At 34.3% G+C, this 27,508-nt stretch overlaps 1 protein-coding gene across 2 annotated transcripts in view; it reads right to left on the minus strand.

Annotated features, from left to right (window-relative positions):
• Mvb12 (multivesicular body subunit 12-like Mvb12) overlaps window positions 1–27,508 on the minus strand; it is a 171,363-nt gene that overhangs the window by 125,615 nt on the left and 18,240 nt on the right. For both annotated transcript variants that reach the window (XM_090395241.1, XM_090395250.1), the window contains one exon: window positions 11,190–11,343. In XM_090395241.1, the coding sequence (XP_090251367.1) occupies window positions 11,190–11,285 (96 nt within the window). In that variant the 5' untranslated portion in view covers window positions 11,286–11,343. The remainder of the gene's footprint in view (window positions 1–11,189; window positions 11,344–27,508) is intronic.

The following is a 27,508-nucleotide window of genomic DNA, read 5'->3' on the forward strand; positions in this document are numbered from 1 at the left end:
TGTGCCCAGATATGGGCGCCAGGGTTTCTTCTCGATGGGGAGGAGGTGGAGAGGATCCAGAGACGAGTGACCAAGATGATAGCAGGTCTGTGGAATGAACCTTATGAGAACAGGTTGAAGATTTGTGGGTTAAAAAAATTGGTTGATAGGCGGGAAAAGGAGTGATATGACTGAGACATTCAAATTACTGAAGGGTTCCTATAGGATTAATCCAGAAGATATTTTTGAGAATAGGATTGGCGGTGGGAGGACTAAGGACATGGAAGCTGGGCAAGAGTGTGGTTAGCAGGGGTGTTAGAACTAGGTTTTTTACTTAGAGAGGTGAATGAGTGGAATAAGTTGCCAGAGTCTGTTGTGGGTGCTATGACTGTGAATGAGTTCAAGGCGAGGTATGATAGATACTGTGTGAATGTCGAACAGTTGCTCTTGACATGATGTTAGGGCCTCCCTCGATGAGTCTGTCGACTCCTTGGAGTTGCCCGAGATAATAATAATAACATTATGCAAAGCATTTTAAAGAGGGGAAAAAAATTTCTAGGCGTCAAGACAAGTTTAATCGATACTATATAGCAAAAGTTCAGTTCTAACAATAATTATATATATCCGTCCAAAGATTATGTTCATAAATTAAATCACTAATTAAAAAAATGAGATGTTTTCATAGTACTCTAATTGCAGATGAGAAGAAAAGTATTTTTTTCAGGCAAAGGAAAACACACAGTGTTTTTCTAATAACAATTTAGAAATTTCTTCATTTCAAGTAATGAAATAATATTTCAAATAATAGGGATAAATATAATAGTCCATCAGATCTGTTCAAATTCAGACAATATAATAATAATTTTTATACAATGTTTCCATAAGGAATACACTCCTATGTATGACTTTTTCTTCCAGCAAACATTGTGTACAGAAGTAATAAAATGCTTTGTAGATCCAGCTGTTTCAGTTCCTGATAGTTGATATATTGGCTATGTTAATCACAGTTAACCAGAAAAGATTTTCCTGATAAGCCACAGTAAAACAAACCATAGGTGCATGATATCTGAATAAATACCAGTGGAAACTGATTATCCTTCACTGCATGTGCAGGTCATATGGTACAAATAACACCTGATAATGCACTCTGTTAATCAGTGTTATTCTTAGAAAAGCAGCAGACTGAAGCCATTTTGACAAAGGCCAAATTATGATAGCCAGATAACTTGGTCGGAGCATTTCTGAGGGCAAGGTTTGTAAGGGGTGCTCACGGTCACCCGTGATGAATACCTTCAAAAAGTGGTTCAAGGAGAGAAAAATCAAACCGCTGGCAAGGAGTGGGATGACCATGGCTCATTGATACTCAAGGTGAACGAAGGCTATCCTGAAGGTAAGAAACAACAGAACTGTTACTGTGGTGCAAATTCGCAAGTTGCCAATAATCTGAATGTTGGTGATGGGTGTAATGCATCACAACACAGTACATCGAACCTTGCTGAAAACAGGGATGGCATAGCCGTAGGCCATTCTGAGTACCCATGCTAGCCTTAATTCACCGTCGAAAGTACCTTAAATGGGCATGAGCATCAAAACTGGACTCTGCATGAGTGGAAGATCATCTGGTCTAATGATTCTCATTTCCTGTTGCACTATGTGGATGGCCAGATACATGTGTTGTTTACCAGGGAAAGTATTGGCACCAGGATGTACCACAGGACAAAAGCAAGCCACTGGAGGCAGTGCAACATTTAGGAAAATGTTCTGCTGGGAAAATCTAGGCCCAGTAATTCATGTGCAGGAAACTATGGTGTCTACCACCTACCTAAACATCACTGCAGACCTGGTACATCAATTCATGGCAACAGTATTGCACTCTGATTGTGCCTTCTTTCAGCAGGATAAAGCAATATGCCAAACTGCCCAGATTGTGCGAGAGTGGTTCACAGAACATGAGAAAGAATTATAGGTATTGCGCTGCCCTCCAAATTCCCCAGACATCAATCTACTCAAGCATCTGTGGTTTGTGTTGGAACAGAACATCTACTCTGCAGCGGTTCCACAACATAACTTACAAGAGTCAAAGGATTTGCTGGCTATGCGTTGGTACCAGATAACCACAAGAAACCTTTAGAAATGTTGTAGTATCAATGCCATGCCAGATAAGAGCTGTTTTGGCAGTACATGGAAGACCTACACCGTATTAGGTAGTTAGTCAATGTTTTGGCTCTTCATTGTATGTAAGCATACTTGAGAAGAGACTAAAAAATTGTGGAAGAGCAAGTTGGAAAAGAACAAGCTGGATTTAGGACAAATGGAGGTTTGTCAAGATCAATTTTTTTGCTTAAAGCAAAAGTCTAATCTTGAAAATTGGAACATAAGGATTTGTACTTCAGTTTAGAAGATCTAAAAAAAGCACAAGACAAGCTGTTCAGAATGCTAGTTATATGGGGTTAATGGAACATTATCATCAGCATCAAATTCCTGACATGTACCCTCAAGGGGTGTACAGGATATGATAGTACTACATGAAAAAAATTACATCATTATTAACTTCCTATCTACAATTTTCCTCCAAACCAGTCTGTTAAGACTCATTATCAGATCTTATATTTCTATTGTTGAAAGCACTTTGTAACGTATCAATCCACCTATATACTGGTCTTCCCCAGGGTCGTTTTCCTGCCAACCTGGCAGAGAACACTTGTTTTGCTAATCTTTTCTTGCCCATTCTGTTTAAGTGACAATACTACTACCTGAGATTAGCTCTGCAAACACATTCCTGGATGATGACAATGTCTAGTTCTTTCCTAATATCCTTTTTTTTAATATGATATTGTCATTTCACGCCTCTAATCTTTCTAGACTCTCATATCTGCGGTCTCTAGTCTTTGGTCAAGTGTTTTACTTCTGACCCAGCTCTCAGATCCATAAGTTAAAACTGGTTTGAACACTGTCTTGTATACAGCTAATTTAGCGTTCCGACTAATTTCTTTCTTATTCCATATGAATTTATTCAATTGACTTCCTACCATACCAGCTTTATTGATTCTATTGTCTATTTCCATTTTTAATTTACCATCTTAGGGGTGCTTAAAGGTGAAAGCTGTATAACTGAGAGGAGACCTCCACATAGCCTTTAAAGGGATGTGGAGAACAGACCAGGGGTTCTGACCTAATGTCCAATCCTCACCTTCTCGTGGTGCACCCTGTTGGGTATCTACTTGGATACTGAACGAACGAACGAGTTTGGGCTGGCAATTTGGGATTTACCCAACCAAATTGTATTCTTATTGGTTAAACCAAAATAAAAAATGATGGTACAACATGACAAAATTTCATGCCGGCTGGAGCGTAGCCCTCTTAAACAAGCCCCCCCATTGTTTTCGCCAGGGAACCAGGGCGAACAGCGAAAAGCCAGCTACTGGAACAAATCTGAAAACAAACTCCAACTCAACATCACCAGAGTAAAAGATCGGTACTATCAACGTAAGAAGCCTGAATGGCAAAGAAATGGAGCTAGCCGAGAAATTAGATAAGTACCAGATCGACATAATAGGGGTGACAGAAACAAAAAAGACAAAAACTGGTGAGATCTTTCTGAGCAATAAATGCAAAATGTTATATTCAGGCAATGACAATCAAGGAAAACAAGGAGTAGCCATAGTATTTAACACAAAATATGAGGCTAATATTCTTGAATGGCAGGAAGTCTCAAGTAGAGTAATATGGGCAAATATGAGAATGGGGAACTGGACAATGAGACCTATTTGTGCCTATGGTCACACAGAAGGTTCTACTAAGGTAGAAGTGGAGGAATTTTTGGAGGCTCTAGAGAAAGCTACTGACACAATGAAAAAGGAAAAGTTGGTCCTTGTTGGGGGATCTAAATAGCAGAGTAGGAAGTGATCGTCAGACATACAAAAATGTTTTGGGAAAATTTGGAGAAAAGAGCAAAGCTAATAATAATGGTAAATATCTGTTGGATTTCTGCTCAGGACATGGACTAGTTATTATTAACACCATGTTCCAACATAAAAATGTGCACAAATTCACATGGAGAGAAGAGGCTAGGAATAAGGAAAGTCTCATTGACTATGTTATTGTTGATAGTGATGTTTTCTCCATGGTGCAGGACACCAGAGTGTACAGAGGATTTGAAATTGGAAGTGATCACTATTTAGTCTTAAGAAGGATAAAATTGAATTTCATATTGAAAAGAATAACATGTAAGAAAGTTTTAAAGCAAATAAAAGTTGATCAGCTCTCAGGTGTGAACTGTGTACTAAAATACACAAAGATTATTGAAGAAAAAATGAAATAGTATGAGAACAGGAATCAAACCTTGGAAATTCAGTGGCAAACTCTGAAGAAAACAATGATTTATGCTGTCAGAGAGGCATATGGTGAGATTGTCTGCAAGGATAAAAAAAATCAGCACTCTCTGGTGGACATAGGAAATTAAAGAGGCAGTGAAGGAAAAGAAGAAAGCATGTCAAAAGTTCCTGTGAAATAAGTCAGCTTGTGCTCTTTGAGAATACAGAGACAAATCTAAGAAAGCTGAACACTGTGTAAAACTAGCTAAACAAAAGTCATGGGAGGACTTTTGTTTAGCTAGTTTGCAAGAATATAGAAAATAAATATCAAGAAGGTGGCAAAATATTCTGGAGGTTGTTGAAGAAGCTTAGGAATGGAGGAAAGAGTGTTAGGAATGGAGGAAAGACTGTAAAAGGAGTTAGAGATGATAAAGGTGACATGAAAATAGGAGAAAATGATATCCTTGAAGTATGGAGTAATTACTTTGAAAAACTGCTAAATGAAACAAGCAATGATGACAGCACAGTGGCTGTCAGAATCAGATCTTCACTTTACTACAAATAGTGGAGAAAGCATGGGAATATAACAAAGATCTGTTTTTAAGTTTTGTCGATCTGCAAAAGGCATATGAGAAGGTGCCCGGAGAGAAGCTATTCAATACGCTACAATTATTTGGTGTCAATGGGGCATTATATCAAGCAATACTTAGTCTTTATTTGAGTTGCAAATCAACAGTTAGAGTTGAAGTACAGGAAGATAGTTTAATGTTAAATCTTACATCCTGGTGTGAGACAAGGATGTACATTATTCCATCTGTTATTCATTATCTATATGGATCATTATGAAGGAAAGTGGTATTAAACAGGATATCAGAATTGGAGATGTTAATGTATGCTCTTTGCTTTATGCGGTTGGAGTTATACTTCTAAATAAATCTGCTACAAGTTTGCAAGATTCCCTGACTAAATTGAATAACTGTTGTAATAGATATGGTTTGAAGGTCAGCAATAAAAAGACAAAGACAATGAAAATATCAACTGTGTTGTGAATGGATCTGTGGAACAGGTAAAACATTTCAGTTACATAGACATGGTTTTTAGTGAAGATGGTAAATCATCATCATCAAATTCCTGCCATGTACCCTTAAAGGGTGTACGGGATATGATAGTACTACATGAAAAAAAATTACATCATTAGTAACTTCCTATCTACAATTTTCCTCCAAATCAGTCTGTTACATGTCAAGACTCCAACATTATCAGATCTTATATTTCTATTGTATATGGCACTTTGTACCGTATCAATCCACCTATATCTTGGTCTTCCTCTGGGTCGTTTTGCTGCCAACCTGGCAGAGAACACTTGTTTTCCTAATCTTTCCTCACCCATTCTGTTTAAGTGAGCATACCACCTGAGATTAGCTCTGCTAACGCATTCCTGGATGCTAACAATGTCAAGTTCTTTCCTAACATCGTCGTTTTTAATATGACATTTCCATTGATGCCATCTGTTCACCTCTATAATCTTTCTAAGGACTCTCATATCTGCAGTCTTTAGTCTTTGGTCAAGTGTTTTACTTCTGACCAAGCTCTCAGATCCATAAGTTAAAACTGGTTTGAACACCGTCTTGTATACAGCTAATCTCTCTTATGCCATATGAATTTATTCAATTGACTTCCCACCATACCAGCTTTGATGATTCTGTTGTCTATTTCTATATTTAATTTACCATCTTCAGTAAACATTGTGCCTAAGTAGCTGAAATGTTTTACTTGTTCCACAGGTTCTCCATTCACAACACAGTTGACATTTTCAATGATTCTGCCTATTTTTATTGTCTTTGTCTTTTCATTGCTGTCCATCATACCATATCTATTAACAGTTATTCAATTTAGTCAGAGAATCTTGCAGACTTGTAGCGGATTTATTTAGAAGTATAACATCATCCGCATAAAGCAAAGAGCTGACATTAACCTCTCCAATTTTGATATCATATTTAATACCACTTTCCTTCATAATGTGATCCATATAGATAATGAATAACAGAGGGGATAATATACATCCTTGTCTCACACCAGATTTAACATTAAACCATTTTCCTGTACTTCCTTCAATTCTAACTGCTTACTTCCAACTCAAATAAAGACTAAATATTGCTTGATATAATGCCCCATTGACACCATATAACTGCAGCATATTGAATAGCTTCTCCACTTGGCACCTTGTCATTTGCCTTTTCCAGATCTACAATACTTAAAAACAGATCTTGGTTATATTCCCATGCTTTGTCGACTATTTTTTTTTAGTAAAGTGTGAAGATCTGATCCTGACAGCCTTTATTTGGCCTGAATTCAGCTTGTTCTTCACCAAGCTTTTCTTCCACAATTCTTCTCACCCGTTTCTCAAGTATACTTGCATAGATCTTGCCAGGAACACTCAATAGGGAAATACCTCTGTAATTCTCACATTCAGTTTTATTTCCCTTTTTATATATGGGTACAATGAGAGCTCTACTCCAATCATTGGGAATTCGTCCCTCTGTCCATGCTTTCTGAACTATGCAGTGCAGCCACTGTAAGACTCTTATACCACCATACTTCAGCATTTCTGGCAGAATATCATCTACTCCTGCTGACTTTCAACATTTCAAGCCTCTGATTGCTTTTTCTACTTCAAGTATGGATATGTATTCCTGACTGCATGCCTGTTGAGTGTTTTTTTACCACTCTGCTATCACTGCTTGTTTCATTTAGCAATTTTTCGAAGTAATTACTCCATACTTCAAGGATATCTTTTTCTCCTGTTTTCATGTCACCTTTATCATCTCTAATTCCTTTTACAGCATTCTTTCCTCCATTTCTAAGCTTCTTCAACAACCTCCAGAATCCACCTTCTTGATATTTATTTTCTATATTCTTGCCAAAGTCCTCCCATGACTTTTTAGCTAGTTTTACACAGTGTTCAGCTTTCTTACATTTGTCTCTGTATTCTCAAAGAGCACAAGCTGACTTATTTGCCAGGAACTTTTGATATGCTCTCTTCTTTTCCTTCACTGCCTCTTCCACTTCCTGTGTCCATCATGGAGTTCTGATTTTTCTATCCTTGCAGACAACTTCACCACATGCCTCTCTAGCTGAGTCAATCAGGGCTTTCTTCAAGGCTTTCCACTGAATCTCCAAGGTTTGATTCCTGTTCTCAAACTCTTTCATTTTTTCTTCAATAATCTTTGTGTATTTTAGTCTACAGTTTACATCTGAGAGCTGCTCAAATTTTATTCGCTTTAAAAACTTTCTTACATGTTATTCTTTTCAATATGAAATTCAATTTTATCCTGCTCAAGACTAAACAGTGATTACTTCCAATTTCAAATCCTCTGTACACTTTCGTGTCCTGCACTAGGGAGAAAACATCACTATCAACAATAACAAAGTCAATGAAATTTTTCTTATTCCCTGCCTCTTCTCTTCATGTGAATTTGTGCATATTTTTATGTTGGAACATGGTGTTAGTAATAATTAGTCCATGTGCTTGAGCAGAAATCCAATAGGTATTTGCCATTATTATTAGCTTTGGTCTTTTCTCCAAATTTTCCCATAATGTTTTTCTATGTCTCACAATCATTTCCTACTCTGCTATTTAGATCCCCAACAAGGACAACTTTTCCGTTTTCATTGTGTCAGTTGCTTACAAATTACAAATTTTTATAAATTACAAAAAATATATAAAAATTGACAAAAAATGAAAACAAAATCCTTTGCCCACCCATGGTAGAAATGTACTATAGGTTTAGTAATAACCTTTCGTGGGTAGTAAACAATGCAGATGATGCTACTTATACTATTAAATAAATTTGGTACAGTTTGCAGGATTCCTTAATTAAACTGAATAGCTGGTATAACAAATATGCATGAAAATCTGCAATGAAAAGACCAAAACTATGAAAATAGGTAAGAACACAGAAAACTACTATATACTGAATGGAGAGGTTATAAAACAAGTAAAACATTTCAGATATTTAAGAACCAGAGATAGACTAACCGGTTCCTGAGTTAGTCTATCTCTGGCATGAGCAAGCAAATTTTTTTTTCCTCCTGGAAATTCAGATTTTTCGCCCCGTAAACTCAAGAAAATCGGCCATCAAATCCACACTATTTTCAAACATAAAAAATGTTAGGGACCACGAGATGGTGGTGCTTGTTAGGCATCTTCCATTTTACATTTTTTTGTTAGCCGTCTTCTTCACTGCATACCAATTAATTAGTGATAACCTTGGGCCAGCTATCTCTGATTGGCTACCAGTGGAGATTGAACTGCCCACTCAGTCTCTAAAAGTTAGATAGGGCTAAAACAGCTTCACCTACTCCCTATATGGGAACAAAAAGGCATTAGTGGTTAGTTTTCATTTATTTTTTATTTTTTTTTTTTTGACAAACAACAGAGCAAAGCAGATATGGTAGAAAGTCAACTGAATAAATTTAAATGGAATAAGTAGAAATTACAATACTAAACTCACAGTATACAAATGTTTTCAAGTCAGTTTTAATTTCACGGTTGGAGAGCTGAATTAGAATTAAAAGATTTCAGCAAAGACTGGAGACTACAGAGATGAGACAAATAATGAAAAACACAATAACCACAGTAATAAATTTTAATGTAAAGCACAGATATTGCGTGCTGAAATTAACAGCACATCAGCAGGGTGTTGGAACAATAAGCAATTAAAATAACTGGAATATAAAGGTAAATACAATAATGAGTTTAACGATTAAAAATTGTTTATGCCACTTGCTAGAGAAATATTAAGAAAAAACTATTTTTGATATTTACGTAAGATGAGAATCGCAATTTTTTTTTTTTTTTTTTTTTTTTTTTGGCAGTTGGGAATTGAAAATAATTCTGGTTCAGATTAAGCAGATACAAAAGGGCTTCATAACTTTCTTTAAAAAGGCACTGATATTTAAAAGTGCTTCTATGGAGAAATCCCACAGTACAGTATTACTACTACTGTGTTTAGTATCAATTCTATGCTATGAGACTAGACTTTATGTATTCAAATGTAATACCAATGTTCATTAATTCTTTTTTTTTTTTTTTTTTTTTCATAGAACACCAGCTAAAGACAGCAGTGACAGTTTATCTTTTATAGATGGTAAGAGATGAGAAATTTTGTTGATAGGAAATTGTGAGATTAATGTGAAACTTCTTTGGAACTCTACCAATAGTTTCACAGAGAAGCCAGAAATATATGGGATTGGAATTGGAATCCTGCAGTCTGGAAAAGAATCGAAGATGTTGGAATGGAGCCAATTATCCAATGGATTTGGCAACAATTGTAACCATTTAATTCCTTTAATATTTTAATAGTGAAATACTTGTTACAAGTCTCTCAGACAGGAGAGAATGTGCTCATTATGTGCTCTATTAATTAATGACTTGACAATACCAAAATTTTTTGAGAGATATGACAAGCAACTTTTGATATTTATATCTGCCAGTAAAGGCAGGTTTCCTATAAACACTAGTTGACAAAGTACAAAAAGCTGTGTGAGTAAGAAGCATGTCCAAGAAGGGCAAACTAACAGCAATTCCTTTTTTTACATGGTGAATTGATGATTCAATGTAGGAAGGTGGCAAGTTCATTTTCAGAATGAAGCCAAAGAGCAGAAACATCGTGAGCAAAATTAAAAAATGGGTTGTGAATTAATGGATGTAAACAAGGTATCGTCCATGTTAAAATAATAGTTTACGAGAGTGGAGTCAAAGTATAATTCTAATTCTAAGAATAGTGAAGAATTCTAAGAATTGATGTATATGGCAATTTCAAGAATTCTTCACTATTCTTAGAATTAAGACTTACTGATTAGACATGAGTTAACAGCATTACATGATGATGTCATACACCACATTATATTAACAAAGGCTCATTTAAGTTATTAACATTTTTCTAAGTACATTCCTCTTAAAAAAAAAAATGTAAAAGCAAACATGATAAGTTACATATCATGAGAGATTTTACAGTCATATAAAATGAGAATCTCTGGAACTTTTGGGAGAGAGAGCAAATCATTCCAATTCAGATTTGGCTGATGTAAAAAACACTTCACAAAAAAGAAAGTTGTGAAGCCCTTTTACATCAGCCAAATCTGAATTGGAATGATCGTCTCTCTCTCTCTCAAAAGTTTGGGAGACTCATTTTATGTAACAATCAAAAACAGTTTTAATAATATTATTTATTAATTATTAATTTATTAATTTAATTATTAATTATTTATTAATTTCTAGTAAGCGGCAACAGTTTTTAATTGGTAAACTGATTATTGTAAGTACCTTGTATTCCTGTTTCTTTCATCTGCTTGTTTCTTCGCACTAATGATGTACTGTTATTTTCAGTATGAAATATCTGTACTTTCATTTCATTAAAGTTAATTACCATGGTTATCGTGTAATTTGTTGTTTATAGTTATGCCACAGGTACCTCTTTAAAGGTACGTTTAATTTTTGTTTATCCATAACTTCTAATTTAAACGGACAGTATAAATTTGTAAAAAACTATTGAAATGAGAAACTTACCGAAGGAATATATATAATGCTTCAGTTATTTGTTTTGTTACAAATATTGTTTAACCTGCTGTTTCAGTTCAAAATTTTCATTTTGAGATGGATAGTACAAGCCTTACTGCAAAACTCTGATGGCTGGACTATTGGAATTCCGATAGAGAGGGATCTTAAAAAATTAAGACTCACAGGTTTTGAAGCTTCTGTGCAGTTGGGATCCTGACAGTAAATGGCCTTCACTGTATTTTTCCCCAAGAAGACACTTTATAACAACAATCAAAATACAGGATAAGAGTTGAAACTAATATATATCAATATGCACATGCACTATGTACACTTACTACTTGAAACCCTGGAGGACACTTTGTTGGATCTTCCACAATACATACAGCAGTGATTGGACGATCATCAGGTAAAGCCCTTAATAAGTCTTCCATTAGTGACACTTTTTAATTCCACCCAGAGCTGTTTTATGGCCTCCTAAATATCAAATAACTGAAAAAGAAGTTTAAATTTGATGTATCACAGGGTCATTTTTAAATGGCAAAATGATCAAAGGGATGATTAATTAAAAAAAAATATTATCCTGAAACCTCTATGGAGTGCAAAGACTCACTGTGGAAAGCCCATGCTAACCATTTATCAGTGAATGAGTATGATGAGAGGTATAAGGCATACTCATTCACTGAACCATCTCTAGTATAACCTATTCCATTGATTAACCACTCTCCAAGCAAAAATCACAACTTTTCTGGTTACATCTTCCAGGGGTGATCTAGTATTCTCTCTTCCTGATACATATTGAAAAATTTCTTTAGCATCTATTTTATAAAACCCTCTTAGTAACACATATTTCTATCATATCCCCTGGTTTTGCCTAACAACAAATTTTGTGAACCATAAAATTGAACTCTATCGTTATAGCAAACATTCCACACACTTGTCACTCATTTGGGTCTGACTTATAAGAGATGAGGGATAACTTCCTTAACCCTCATATTTGATTTTCAAAACTGAAGCTTGTATGTTATTCCACTTACTTTTGCAATGTCCTCAGAACTTCTGCTTGTCATTACTACAGTTCTCAGCCTCATCAATTTCTTCAGTATGGTCCCATCTTCTCAGTCTAACATTTTCAGACAAAAGTGATAATCCCACCTTAACTTTGTCACACTCAACTGGCAGCCGTTTAATCTACTTTGGTCTGGCTCAAAATTTCCTCATTACATTTTGTTATGTTCATTTGCTAACTTTATCGCTCTCCAAATTCTGATGGCCATTTTATCTCTGATTATCTCTAAAGCTTGATTTTCTGCAGCCTACATGTCCAAACAGTGAGGACATCTTTCTTGGGAACTTGAATATCCACAATTCAAAGGTAGCTTCTCCATCAGAAGAATGCTGAAGTAGAAATATCAGTAGTATAGTTCATCTAAGCAATCCAGTAGATATTTATCATCGCTATAGTTCTTAAACAGTAATTAAGATGGTCTGGAATCCTTCAAAGAATGTCCTCTTAGATATTACCAAACAGTTTTGAAAGGAATCATTGGAGGAAGACAATCAAGAGGCAGACCGAAAAGAACTTGACAGTCTTTGAAGGAAAGATCACAATTATCGAGCTTCAGAGAGATGACTGATATGGCCAGAGATAGAGCCAGATGGCAAAGATTTGTTCATAAGGGAACTCAACCCATCATCTGACAGATGAGAAAGAAAAATACCCAAGGTAGATCTGAAAATATAGTTGCAACCTGCAACTTTAGCCTATTTTGAATAGACTGGTGAATATGTTAATATCTCATATCCACCTTGACAAAAAAAAAAAAAAACTCCATTTGTGATCTGTTTGGTAAACATAATTGCCAGATCTTGCTCTGGCTATTGTATTGGATACCTGTTCACAACAATCTAAATGAGTGCTGTGTTTGAAGATGATGGTTTGAAATCTAGCAAAATATGAGTAACCCAATTATTTTTGTTCTTTTGGTGTTGTTCATACACTAAAGTACTATTATGAATAACCACCAACACCTAAGAATATCATTGGGTGTTGCTGCTCTTGATATTTCCAGAACATCTCATCACATCTAGCAAAGAAACCTACTCACCAAAGGATCATCTTATAGTCTGCCCTTTATCCTTTGAAATGTCATCACCTTTCTCTCTGGTCATTCACTATAGGCCATAGTAAATGGTTTCCTCTCATATTTCTCTATTAATATTAAATGGAGTAGTACAGGACACTAAACTTTTGCCCATTATCTTTCTCTAATACATAAATGACTTGCTCATTGACCTGAGATCTTATCCAAAGTTTTGTTGCTGGCACACTCCATTCCTCTTTTTCATTTGAAAAATGTTGAATTCAAATGAAAATGCAGCAATCTTCAAGCTCTTTCTTAACCTACACCGATCTCTATACCATTCTCCAATGGAGTGAGAACACTTAGTGAGCATCAGTGTTATCAAAATGCATTTCTCACAAGAAGTATCTCACTTCACTTCTCCTTTATTTTTGATAATACTGAGATCTCCAACCAAAATCATGAGACTTATACCTCAGTAGCCTCTCCTGGCACAAACACATCTCAGCCATGATCTCTTTAGCCTCAAAAAAAAAAAAGGCATTTTTTTATTCTCAAGATGCTACTAACTATACAGTTAAGGACGTATACAACTGCTGACACGACATAAATCCCCAAATCTGTCCAAATCTTTTAATATTGTTCATACATTTGATGTGATGCACTAAAACTGCTTTTTTTTTTTAAAGTTTATTTTTCACTTGGTTAGAGTATAATAAATTTAGTTTAATCCTTTATCCAAGTGTGAGCAAACAAAGTTTGCACCTGAAAGTATCTTCAGGACTGGGGTAAGGTGGTACAACACCAGAAAACTCCTTGCAAAGGTGAAGCAAGCTACCAACACTCCTATCTCAGTATCTCCCATAATGCAAAACATCTCCTTGCGGATATGTCTAATGTTATGCATTAAGGGAAGGGCCACAACCCAGACTAGTTTCGACCTTTATTGAGGTCTCTTCAGTGGGCGCCAGGCCCAAGTGGCTCCACCTTTGCAAGGAGTTCCCTGGTGTTGTACCACCTTATCCCAGTCCTGAAGATACTTTCAGGCGCAAACTTTGTTTGCTCACACTTGGATAAAGGATTAAACTAAATTTATTATACTCTAACCAAGTGAAAAATAAACCTTCAACATCTTTCTCTAAATCCAGAGTAATTTATTAAAAAAGGGTGGCACACCATTTGGCAACTCCTATAGGTAGAGATGACCTGCTAATGCTTCTGCCTGGTATCTCCACTTGGGCCTGGCTCCCACTGAAGAGACCTCAATAAAGGTCGAAACTAGTCTGGGTTGTGGCCCTTCCCTCAATGCATAACATTAGACATATCCGCAAGGAGATGTGTTTTGCATTATGGGAGATACTGAGATAGTGTTGGTAGCTTGCTCCACCTTTGCAAGGAGTTTTCTGGTGTTGTACCACCTTACCCCAGTCCTGAAGATACTTTCAGGTGCAAACTTAGTTTGCTCACACTTGGATAAAGGATTAAACTAAATTTATTATGCTTTTATTATTATTATTATTATTATTTTTTTTTTTTTTTTTTTTTTTTTTTTTTTTACAAAAGTACTCTATAGGCAGAGAAATGTTCTGTCTTGGCTTACCTCTATAGGTATTTTCATAGATTATGCTCTGCTGATCTGGCTACCATCATTTATTTACTTTCTTTCAAGACTGTAAGAACACAAGCAGCTGTTGAATAACATATCATCTTCAAACCTATCAATTTCTCTTCTTTCTACAGTGAGTTATATGACCCTCACTTCCATGGAGAGCTGCATGTTCAGATAAAAATATATACATAACACACACACAACTTCTCTCGTGGTTGAGAATCACAAAAAAAAAAAGTAAAGTGCATTTAATATATCACAAATGGGTTAAGGGTTTCATTATCCAACATGAAAAGTTTATATCTTTACAAACTTTCTATTGACAATATTCCTCCAATTAATCTGTTACCAGTCAAGAGTCTGATATCAGATCTCATATTTTAGTCTTCTAAAGCCCTACATATATCAATCCACCTAGATCTTGGTCTTCTCAAGTCTTTTTCCTGCCATAATAAAAAAACTTGTTTTGATTTCCTCTCTTTCCATAACGTTTTTTTTTCTTTCTTAAATTAGCCTGCTCCTACATTCCAGAATGTTAACAAAGTCAAGTTCCTTTCTAATATCCTCATTTTTAATATAGTTCTGCCACTGATACCATCTGTTCACTCACCTAATTTTTCTCAGTAGTCTCTAAGTCTTTGATCAAGTGTTTTATTACTAACCCAACGCCCAGATCCATAAGTTAAAGCTATTTTGAACACTGTCTTATATACAGCTTGTTTTGTGTTTTGACTAATTTCTCTCTTATTCCATAAAAATTTATTCAGTTGACTATCTACCATACCACTTTTACTAATCCTGTTGTCTATCTCCATATTTAGTTTGCAATCTTTACTAAAACCTCAGCTTAAATAGCTAAAATGCTTTACATGTTCCATGAGTTCACTATTCAGGATACAGTTCATGTTTTCAATGTTGCTGTCTATTTTCAATTGGTCTGTTCATCTTCAATCTGTCTTTTTATTGCCGATGTTCATACTGAATTTATGACAGCTATTATTCACTTTATTCAGAGAATCCTGTATTCTTCTACTGGATTTGTTTAGGAATACAATATCATCTGCATAAAGTTAAGAAATGTGTTGAATATCTCCAATCCTAATACCACTTTCCTTCATAAAGTAATTCATATAGATGAATATGAGTGGATAGTATACACTCTAAAGTTGTAACAAACTATCTTCCTGTACTTTCTTCAATATTAACCAACTGCTGACATACAACTCAAATATAAACTACGTAATGCGCTATATAACATACACACATAACTGCAGCATTCTGAACAGCTTCTCTCTTGGTAGTCATATGCCTTTACCAGATACACAAATCTTAAATACAGATCTTTGTCATATTTCCATGGCTTCAACTATTTTTCAAAGTGAAAATCCAGTTCTGAAAACCTTTATTTGGCTTGACTTTAGCTTTTTCTTCTCCCAGTTTCCCCTCAAATTTTCCTTAGCATCAAGCATGCTTATATAAATTTTACCTGGAATACTAAAGAAAAGATAATTTTCCTATTCAGTTCTTCCTTTTTTATGGATTGGTACTATGAGGGAGCTGCTCTAATTATCTTGAAGTTGACTCCTGTAAAGAGGTATCTGAATTTAAAAAACTTATACCTATCTGAGCATTTCTGACTGAATATCATCAACTCCAGCTGCCTTTCCACATTTCAGGTTTTTTAATGTGTTTTTTTCCCTTTTTCCTCAAGTATTAACACATGTACCCTGCCTGCATTCCTGTTTTCTACCAGTGTTCTGTCACTTCCTGTTTCATCCAGTAATCTTTCAAAGTAATTACTTCAGACATCCAAAATATCTTTATCTTCGGTTTTCATGTTATCTTTATCCTTTGCCATTTCTAAGGTTTTATATATTTCTATAGCATCCAGGACAATCTGCCACAGGATAATCATGAAAAGACTTAACTTAGTCTTTTCATGATTAGCCTCTTTTACCCACCACTTTGTTTTCTGTATCCTCTTACAGCACATTTTGTGCTGTTTGAGAAAGTACACAGAAAAATGCTAGAACTTTCCACAAGCCTTCTTTTCCATGACAGTCTCTGTAACTTGCTAAGTGCATCTTAGAGTTCTGATCACTACACTGTCAATCAATCAATATTTTCTTGTCTGACAATGAGTCCCCCAAGGTTTGATTCTAGTTTTCAAACTTCCAGTTTTTCTTGAATAATATTTATGCATTATGTTCGTCTACAGTTCACCTCTGAAAGCTGCTCAAACTTTGATTCTTTTAAAAACAATTTGTTACACACTCTTCTTTTCAATATGATATTCAATTTTATCCTGCTCAAAACTTAAAAAGGTGATCACTTCCCATTTCAAATCCCTTGTATACACTTGTGTTCTGAAACAGCATGAAGATATCACTTCTCTCCATGTGAATTTGTGCACATTCTTATGCTGAAACATAATATTAGTTTATTTATGCTAATATTTAATTCAGCTTCCTTATTTAATGACTTAGGAATTTCTCCACTTCTTCAGTCAACCTCTCGATGGTACCACAGGCACAAATAAGTTTCATTATCCAATTCCCCATTATGATGTTTGGCCACATCACCATTTGATACCTCCATTCAAGAAGATTATCCTCATGTTTAGTATTGAATACTACAGCTAACATTCTCCATTGATGCCTCATTTGTTGATGGTGTGAATCTTGAATTCTGCTGATAATAATTTGGAATTTGTTCCAGTAGATGACTTTTCTCTGTTCACTCTAGTCCCTGATGAAAACAGGGGAGAGCCTTGTTTGACTAGATGATGCTCCAGTCAGTCTGAAATGTGATCCATTCTCATTCATTCGGCATCCAGATTGATATGCAGGGTGTACCATGAGAAAATGAAGGTGGAGATTAGGTTAGAAGCCCTGGTTGGTTCTACACAGTCCTTAAAAGGATATATATAGGTCTCCTCCCCATAGTCTACCTCTGACCCTTGAGTGACCCCATAGTATGACAATGGTCAATGAAATTCATCTACCACCTAAAGATATTCATGAACATTTATGACAGTGAAATTTGAACCCACCCTAATTAGAGATTACCCACTTGGTCAATCAGGCTAGTAATTAGTTATGAGCAGATTTTAGAGCCCAGAGAAGTGTGACCACAGGTCTCCAGAATGTTGGATATGAGAGTGATATGACAGACGCATATAAACTGGTAAAAAGAATCTGTATTACAGATTCTCTTTACCAATACAGATCTGAATCTGTATAAAGAAGATCCAATAAGGGAATGCAAATGGGATTTTTTTTTTTTTTTAATTGGAAAGTGGTGGGGGGATGCATTACTAGAGAACGTGGTAAGTGTAGAACCAAAAATGAGTTTAAGGTAGGGTGTCATAAGCCTTCCATTAGTGACCTACAATGATCTCTCATGATAAACCTTGTGAATCTTTGCAAGTGCTATGATAAAATAAAGAGGGCTTGCTTGGATTTTTCTTAACCAGCACATCCAAGAATTCCCAAAAAAAGAAAGGTTCGGATAAACATTGGTGCATAAATCTTTAATTTCAAAGATGTAATGATTAACATATATGCCTTAAGTTTATAATAGGGAAGCAGAATCCCCCTGTATAAGGTTCTTTCTTCTAATGCCTTTTATTTTCACCATTCATCCATATTAATTTTTTATTCTCACATCTCTTGGTATGTAGTCAGATATGAACTATTCAAGGCACTATTAAATACATCATGATTAGTTTCAGGAAATAGTGATATCTAGAACTTAGCCACTATCCAATTCATAGCAAATAAACTATATTTGTTGGTAACCAGAAGACAGTACGTACATAGCCTCCAGTAACCAGTTTCCCCGAGACAAATGCTTTATGGAAGCTGGATATGACACTTACAGTAGCGATTCTTTTCTCCCAATTGCCCCAAGAATTCCAAGTATGATATTGCTCCTACCTTCTGAGTCTTTCACGATTACCTTAAACTCACTATACACCCTTGTGCAAATTTGAACACACAAATAATAATTTTTTATATCTTTTGAACTGTTGTGCTGGTATTTAACCACATAAGACAACTTGACAGAAATAAATATTTATTGACATTCAACTAGTTTCATGAAATAACTGTTTCACATTGTCAGAGTAGTGAATAAAAATAAAAAATTAAGCTAAAAGCAGGTAAAGATCACAACATAAATAAAAAGAGACTAACAATGGAATGTGTGCACATGCTAGCATGTACTACATGTCCGGTTTCTTCTTTCATTGTTTTGGATATTTTACCATTTCAGATAACTTAACTCTTTAAAGCTGTAATCTATATGTATCATTTCAGTACACTCCCAAAATACTTCATGTTTAAATTCTGTTGCATGTGCTGTCAGTCCAAATTTCTTTCTTTTTTTTTTTTCCCTCAACATCCTAAAATGCTCTGACATGAGAATCTCTCTTGCCCTGCCTGTCTGTCCTATATAACACAGGACAGCTAGGCAGGTCAAGTTTGTCCTCTCAGAGATTAAATGGATTTGAATAAATTCCTATATCCCACAGAGACAGGGATCTTGTAAATGCCAGGGTTCTCAAGTGGTGCATGAAGAGATTTTGGAAGTCTATTTAATGCAATCTTGGGGAGGGGAGGCAACTGATAAGCCTATTGACATAGCAACTATGAAATCTTGTTCTGTGACTGACCTGACACTAAGACCATTGTAGACACAATGGTATGCCCCAACCAGGGATGCCAAGTGTAGATGTGCAGGTTGTTCACCACACAAGGATAGCTAATCAAAGGGGCAACAGTTTAATTGATTATAAGTATAATAAAATTTATTTTTATGGCACCATTTAAGGAATCCCACAATAATATATACAATGTCCTTATGATATATCTGGCCTGCATTCCTTTAGACATAGTATATCCGTGGTTGCACACGTCTGGTATTGTCATTGTGTTATTGTATCTTGCTTGAATTCACGTATGTTTGAATTGACTGTTTTTCGAGAAAAGCCTGTGAATATAATCCTAAAAGTAAGTGATACTTATTATATTGTAAAAGGTTGTAGCACAGTGCTTGAAAAATTAATTTGTTTAATATCGATTTCAAATATTGCTTATCAATTCATTTATTTATATATAATCAAACCCATCATGAAAATTCTTAAAAATTAATAATTATATTTAAATTTTAAATATTGAATTGTAGATGTAGGAGAAAGAATATTATAAGAAAAAAAACCCAACAACTTTGTCTGAAGCCCAATACAGGAAAAGAAGAGCAAAGCAATTGCAAATCAAACAAGAATTGGATGGTTCCTTAGATTAATTCCTGACTGCAGAAGCATCACATTTAGAAAAAAAAATCAAAAGATTTCATCTACTGATCTAGAATTAGGTGCCAGAGCTGCAGTAACATTAAAAGAAACAGAACAGACCAAAGAAACTGAAGCCGGTAGCTGTTCTAGGACATTAGAAGATGAAGATAATTCAGATTCTACTTCAAACAAAACTGAATTAACAATCCCTGCTTTAAATTTTGATGCAAATGATCCAGGTACTTGGCCAGAAATGTTATCTTTAAAAATAAGAGATTGTTTAGTATAAAATTCCCCTCTTTAGATAATCAAATAATTTTCCTTTCCTAAAGACAATTCTACTTGAAAATTTTCTTACTCATATTATATTAGAACACTCCTAAGTGGAGAAAAAAAAAAAAATCAATAGAAATTATTTGACATACTCGATATCATAAAATTCGGTTTTTTGCTATTATAAGTTATTTGATCATATATCAAAACTTAGCAATAAATATAGCTGTAATGATTGGCAACATTTGTCAACTAAAAAAGAACATGAAGCAAGTGAACCATACATATTAAAAATAGTACAAAATGCAGTGAACTTAAAATGTCTTTATATAACAAAAGTATAGTTGACATAATAGAGCAAGGATTGTATGATATTAAAAAAAAAAAAAAAAAAAAAAAAACACCAGCAATTGTTTTTGAACACTTAATACACATAATCCAGTAATTATCATGGCAGTTTATAGCTTTTAGAGGATCATCTAAAAATTATAACTAAGATATAATGGTATTTTTTTTTTATATTAGTAGAAACAATTGCAAATTTTGATACAATAATGTCTGAGCATTTACATCTGAGAAAAAGAACACTGCACATTATTTAGGAGATGGCATATAGAATGAAATGATTCATATGATTTCCAAAAGGTATACAGAAACAAATTTTAGACATGGTTCAAAACGCAAATACTAATTGATAATTCTTGATACAACTCCAGACATAACTCACAGGGAACAATTAACTCTTACTAGACTTGTATATCATAACAAAAATAAAAACATAGCAGAAATTCAGGAACATTTTCTGGGATTTTGTGCTGTTGAGGACACCACTAGTCAGGGATTATATGCATTTATTTTAAATTATTTAGAATCGCTGAATCTCAATAATTCTAATTTACGCAGCCAGGGATATGCCAATGACGCAAATATGTGGTAAACATAACTGGCTTCAACAAAAAAATTACTGAAACAAATTCTAGAGCTTTCTTTGTTCCATGTTCTAAACTCATTAAATTTAGCAGTTTATGATGAGGCAAAAATATCTTTTGAAACAGTTGCTTTTTTTTTTTTTTGCATTGTCTAAGAATTGTACAAATATTTTGCTCCTTCTACTAAGCAATGGACTATATTGAATTTTCATATTCAAAATTTAACTTTAAAATTGTTGTCAAATACAAGATGGGAAAGCCATATAAAAGCAATATTCTCTTAAAATTAACATACATGAAATTTATCAAGCTCTCTTGGAAATAACTGAAGATACAACTAAAGATAGTGAATCAGGAGTACAATCTTGTTGTAAAAATTATACAATTTAAATTTTACAAGATTATTAGCTTGTGCTCCTGATTCAATAGTTGTTTTATCATTTTAGTGACGACATTAATTATATGGCATGATATTTTAACTAAAATTAATGTCGTCACTAAAATGATGCAAAACCCTTCATTTAATATCAAACAGTTATTGAATGTGTTGAACAAATTACAAAAGAATTAAAGATTATAAGACAGATCAAAATTTTGAGTGTTATTAATTCTGCAAAGAAGATGAAAAATAGTTTGAATGTAGAACCAGTATTTCCAGATATTTAAATAAGGAAAAAAAAAAAGAATATTCGGTTATGAAACGAATGATGAACCTCCAACTAGCGCAAAAGATAATTTTAAAACACACTACTTTTTTTGCGATATTAGACAGTACTCTATTTTCTCTAATTGAAAGGTTTATGTTGTTAAAGGAGAATAATGAAATATTTAAAATCATCTATAATGTCAACTCACTGAAACAATGGAAGGAAGAAGATATCTTAGTACATTGCAAAGATTTACACTTGAAATTAAGCAACAATAAAAATCCAAATGATCGTAATATTGATGGCAATGTCCTCTTCAAGGAACTCAAAAACATGGCAATGTTTCATAAAAAAAAAGATGTCTGCATGGTTAGCCTAGTGGCTATGTGCTTCGCAACCACATGCCTAGGGAAGGAGTGTCCTGGGTTCGATTCCCATTGCCAACGTGAGGAGTTTAAGGATCTTCCTCAGCCATAGTCAAGTTAGCTGATCTTGGGTGTAGACAGCAGGGTTTTTTGCCCCAGTTTATCTGGGGTTTTTCATGCCGCAAGAAGGCAAACTGGCCCCATGAACACACAGATCTACAGCCATAAATACTTAACCCCCCATGAGGGGGCTCAACTCACCCCAATAGGGATGGGGGAGAAAAGGGAGGAAACTCCATATGAATAAATAAATAAAAAAAGATATATTCCCTCACAATTTGTTGAACTTTATATATGAGAACGATTTTCATAATACTTGGAAGTTTTTTCCACTTGGTTATACTATAAATTAAAGATGCCAAGAAACATTTGTTTCTTGGTATCTTTAATTTATAAATTTTCATGATAAGTTTCTGAATATTTCAGTTATTTTAAGAATTTATCTAACACTACCAGTAGCTTTTGGAGAAAGAAGTTTCTCAAAATTCAAAATAATTAAAAATTATTTAAGATCAACCATAACCAAACGTTTAACAGATTTGTCTATAATATCTATAGAAAACGATACCACTGATAGTTTAGACTTGGGTGAATTAATTAAGAAATTTGTGGCATTAAAAGCATGAAGGGTACAAATTTTATGCTTTTATAAAAGGTACATGATGTCATTCATGATGTGATTATATTTATAAACTTGTATATATGATCCAAAATTTTGTAATACATATAATTACCGTATATGTCGGCACACTCTTATACGCCAGATGACCAGCATATAAGACGAGGCCTAAATTTTAGGCTATTTTAAGCTTATGTCGGTTGTATAAGATGACACCACAATTTCTTCTTTCTTGCATTAATGCAATGTTAGGTATTGTTGTTATATCTGTTATTTTTATTCTATACATCTTTTTTTTTTTTGCATAGCACAGATTTAGTATTTACTCGAATTATCCTAATTAAAAGTGATTAGCCCCAATTTTAATTAATTATTAATTTTGCATTTTTTTTAATTTTAGGATTATTAAAATTGTTATTTAAATTCATGGAACCAGCAACAAAATGAAGAAAGTATGAAGCTCGATTTAAAATAAGGTTAATTGAAATGGCAAAGCAAACTAATAACTGTGCTGCTGCAAGAAAGTTTAACATAATCGAGAAGATAAGAGAATGGAATAAGAAAGAAGATATTTTAAAAAAATTGCCAAAGAAAAAATGTGCAGTGAGAACGGAGATCACCCAATGGCTGCAACTGGAAAATCGTGTTGCAGAATGGGTATGAATAAAGGCAGAATGGTTATCTTTTGACAAGAAACATGATTAGAGCATATGCACCAAAATGGATGAAAAATGATTGAATCCGGATGAAAATATAGAATTTCAAGCTACTTCAGGATGGTGCAATCATTTTATGAACAGACAAAATCTGGTCATATGACAAAAAACGAAACTTGCTAAAAAACTACCAGCAGATCTTGACCACAAACTTACCAGTTTCCATAAATCAATTATTCAGTTGAGACAAGAACATAAATTTCTATTGTCAAATAGTGGAAATATGGATGAAACTCCTATGAGCTGTGATATGATAAGCAATAAAACAGTAGAGTCTAAAGGTAGTAAGAGTGTACAGGTCAGCTAATTCGAAGTACAGGTCATGAAAAACAAGGTTCACGGTTGTGTTGTCATGTTTGGCTGAATGTAATCAAGTTAAAACCAATGATCATCTTCAAACGTAAAACAAAACCTAAGATAAAATTTCCTTCAGCTGTATAAGATGACCCTTGTACATTTTCAAGAAAAAGGATGGACAGACGAAAATGGTGTGAAATTATGGATAAATAATGTGTGGAATATGAGACCAGGCAGTATAATGAAGAAATGCAGTTTATTAGTATGGGATATGGTTCGTAGTCATTTAACTGAGAATACTAAAAGTCTTCTAGAAAAAATTAATGCAAAAATTGCTGTTATACCAGGTGGTTTAACTTCTACATTGCAACCACTAAATGTCTGCTTGAACAAACCATTTAAAGATCACATGCGAAAAGAGTGGAATAATTGGATGTTGAAGTGAAAAATCATTTACAAATGGTGGATCTATGTGCGCTGCATCACTCGATATGCTGTGCAATTTTGTGATCAAAGCATGGAATAAAGTAAAAGTAGAGACTGTAATAAAATCCCTTAAAAGGTGTGGTATCTCTAATCTTATGGATGGTACGAAAGATGATCTGTTGTGAGACATTAGAGACGATGAAAATGAAATGAATTCACCGAATTCGAACTGGGATCCATATGATTATCATTTAAATCTGAAGAACAGATGAAGAAAATTAACATAAAAATTGAGGTTAATAATTATTTGTTTTTTTAAGACTTACATCTATTGTAATACTTTAAATAAATTTATGCAACAAAAAATTAATCTGATTTGTTCATAAACACTGCCTATTTTCTTATATAAAGATGTATTGCAACTACCTAAATGTTCTCCAAGAAATTAAGCTTCCCTTTTTATACTAGCTGTATAAGATGACCCATGATTTCAAGGGGGTTTTCAGTAGTATCTGAGAGTAGTCTTATACGCCAACATATACGGTATTTACTTTTTATATGTGATTTCCTTGTTTTGTGTGATTAATCTTTTGCGCGATTTATTACTGTAATAAATATATATGTATATATATATATATATATATATATATATATTATAAAAATATTTTTTTTTAATTACTTTCATTGACTTTCAAGGAGAGCAGTTTTTTAAGTTTGCACAAAGGCAGCTCATATGCACCCAAGATTTCTAATCTCCTTAGGGTTCCAAAACCTTCCCATTCACAAGTTAATAAACCTAGCATTTATAACATCAATTGTGCCTGTGAGATGTGTTACACAAGACAGACAGGCAAGTCAAGAGAGATTCTCATATCAGAACATTTCAAGGATATGGAGTGAAAAAAAAAAAAACGCAAATTAGGACTGGCATCACATAAATATGAAGTGTTGTGGCAACACACTGAAATGATCCATATACAGCAATCCCTCAATTAGTGCACCTAATGCGTTCTTTAAAACAGATGAAATTAATCGAAAACACATTAATCGAATATAATAACCTATGGGAAAATCTATAATTCGTTCCTCAGATTTCTTTTTTGACCCTTAATTTTTTTTTTTATAAAAGAATTAGGGTATGTCTCAGAGCTGAGTTAAAGGAAAACCATGAAGCTAAAAGACAATAAAACATATTCAGAATATAAACTTATTATTCTGCTTCTTAACAAAGAATTGATCTAACGTAGTTTGACAGGCATTCTGTTTCTTTTTTCATACAACTGACAGTATGGCCCTATTGCCTCTTCTGCAAATTTTACTGGTTCTCTCTTCACCAGGGTCGGTGTCTAAGCATTGCTGCTTAAAAACTTCAATTGTATGAACACTATTTGAGTTGTTTCTGTGAAGCTTTTTTGGGCTTGTAAGTGATTAAATTTTTATTATTATTATTATTATTCAGGCCTCCATGGAATCAAAAGACTCATCGTGGGAGGTCCATCCTAAGAACATAAAGTCTGTCAAGACTCATTGAGGGGAGGTCCCCCCCCCCAAGAAACACAAAGTCTATCATTCCACTCCTTAAACTCATTGACCATTCTCACTCTCACCATTCCATCAGGCAATGCATTCCAAGGTTCAACCACCCTCCATGCAAAGAAACCACTCCTCGCCCTCTTGCTCACAGTTTCCTTTCGTAACTTCCAGGGATGGCCTCTTGTCATCACTCCTTCCCGCTGCTCAACCAAACGAAATTCATATTCTTCAGGATCTTCCCACTGTGAATCTAAATTTAGCAGGTTGGAATCACTCAACTTCTCAGAATGAGAAGTAATTAACTTAGATTCATTTGAAACACCTCTAAAATCATTTGCACAATGTGGAAGAATGTGCTTCCAAACAGCTCGCATATTGCTAGCAGTACTTTCATTCGACTTTATAACCAGGCTGAGATTTCTCCGATTTGGCTAGAAAAGTCTTGGAAGGCATTCGCTTCCAAAAAATAACTGGTTTCATCGACATCAGATATTTGTTGATCACAAAAGCCCCCTTTTTACACAATTTTCTTCAAAATCTCTGGATCTCTCCTTATCTGCACTTGCAGCATCGCCTGTGATTAGAACATTATGTAGGCCATTTCTCTTTTTGAAATGCACAAATCACCAGCACTAATGTGGAATTCTTCTTTTCCATCATTGATAGCCCTTTTTTCCAGGTTACAAAGAGACTTTTGATTTAATAAGGCTATTGTTTAGCGGGATCCGTTTATGGTTACAACTTCGAACCATGTAAAAAGAAGTCTCTCTAATTCAATCATTATAATACTTTGATTTTCAGTGCAAGCATGATGAACTTCAAACAGTCTTACCTTTCTCTTTGTATTCAGCAGTTGATTCACCCATTTTTGTGTTCTTGTCCTATCTTTGCTCTGGACTTCTGTGTTCATTTTTCTTTATTATTTAAAGTTTTTCTTCCAATCAGATTACTTTGAGTCATTTTCACACTTCTGTTTTTTTGCTCACTAATTCTTTTACTCATGATTAAAGGTTAGGAAAATAATTTACAATAAAAAGGTACGAAAAACATTTGCACGAGATATGATCAGCAAAATGCTATGTAAAGCAGATGACATAAATTTTGGAGGTAAATTTGGAACATAGTGTACATGGAAATGGTGTAGTATGCCATTAAAAAATAACTCAGTAAAATGTTTCAAATCAGTAACTAAATTATTTCATCCTGGTGAGTGATTTTTTAAAATAGTCAGCCATAAAAAATGTATAAATCGAAAATTTTTAAAATCTGTAACATTTATTTTTAAAGATAGGCGCACTAATCGAATTTGGGTATTGGAAAAAAATGACGCACTAATCAGGGGCACATTAATCGAGGGATTGCTGCAATTACAGCTTCTACTCCGGAGCATTTTAAAGAGTCATCTGAAATGGTAAAATATCCACAACAGTGCTACAAGAAACAAGGCATGATATTACACTGTCTGGAGCTCTCTCTCTTAAAAATGCAGTGCATGTGGATACCATTAGCACACTTAATGCCACCAAACATCAAGTGCCCACAACACATTCCACTGTTACTCTCTTTTTTCAAATATTTATGTTGTGTTCTTTATCTGCTTTTAGCTCAATTTTTTTTAATTTTTACTAACTACTCCTTACAATGTGAAAGAGTTATTTCATAATATTGTGTCATTTTTTTACTATCAAGTTGTCCTGTGTGGTTAAATACTAGTACTACAATTAATTATGTCATCATATCACAGAGGCCTTTTATATATTTTGTTGAGCTATTTGATAACAGAAATTAAGATATTTTCACACA

The sequence above is a fragment of the Typopeltis vanoorti genome, chromosome 1 (assembly GCF_054136105.1).
Source record: "Typopeltis vanoorti isolate ZY-2024b chromosome 1, IOZ_Tvanoo_1.0, whole genome shotgun sequence".
Taxonomy (NCBI): domain Eukaryota; kingdom Metazoa; phylum Arthropoda; class Arachnida; order Uropygi; family Thelyphonidae; genus Typopeltis; species Typopeltis vanoorti.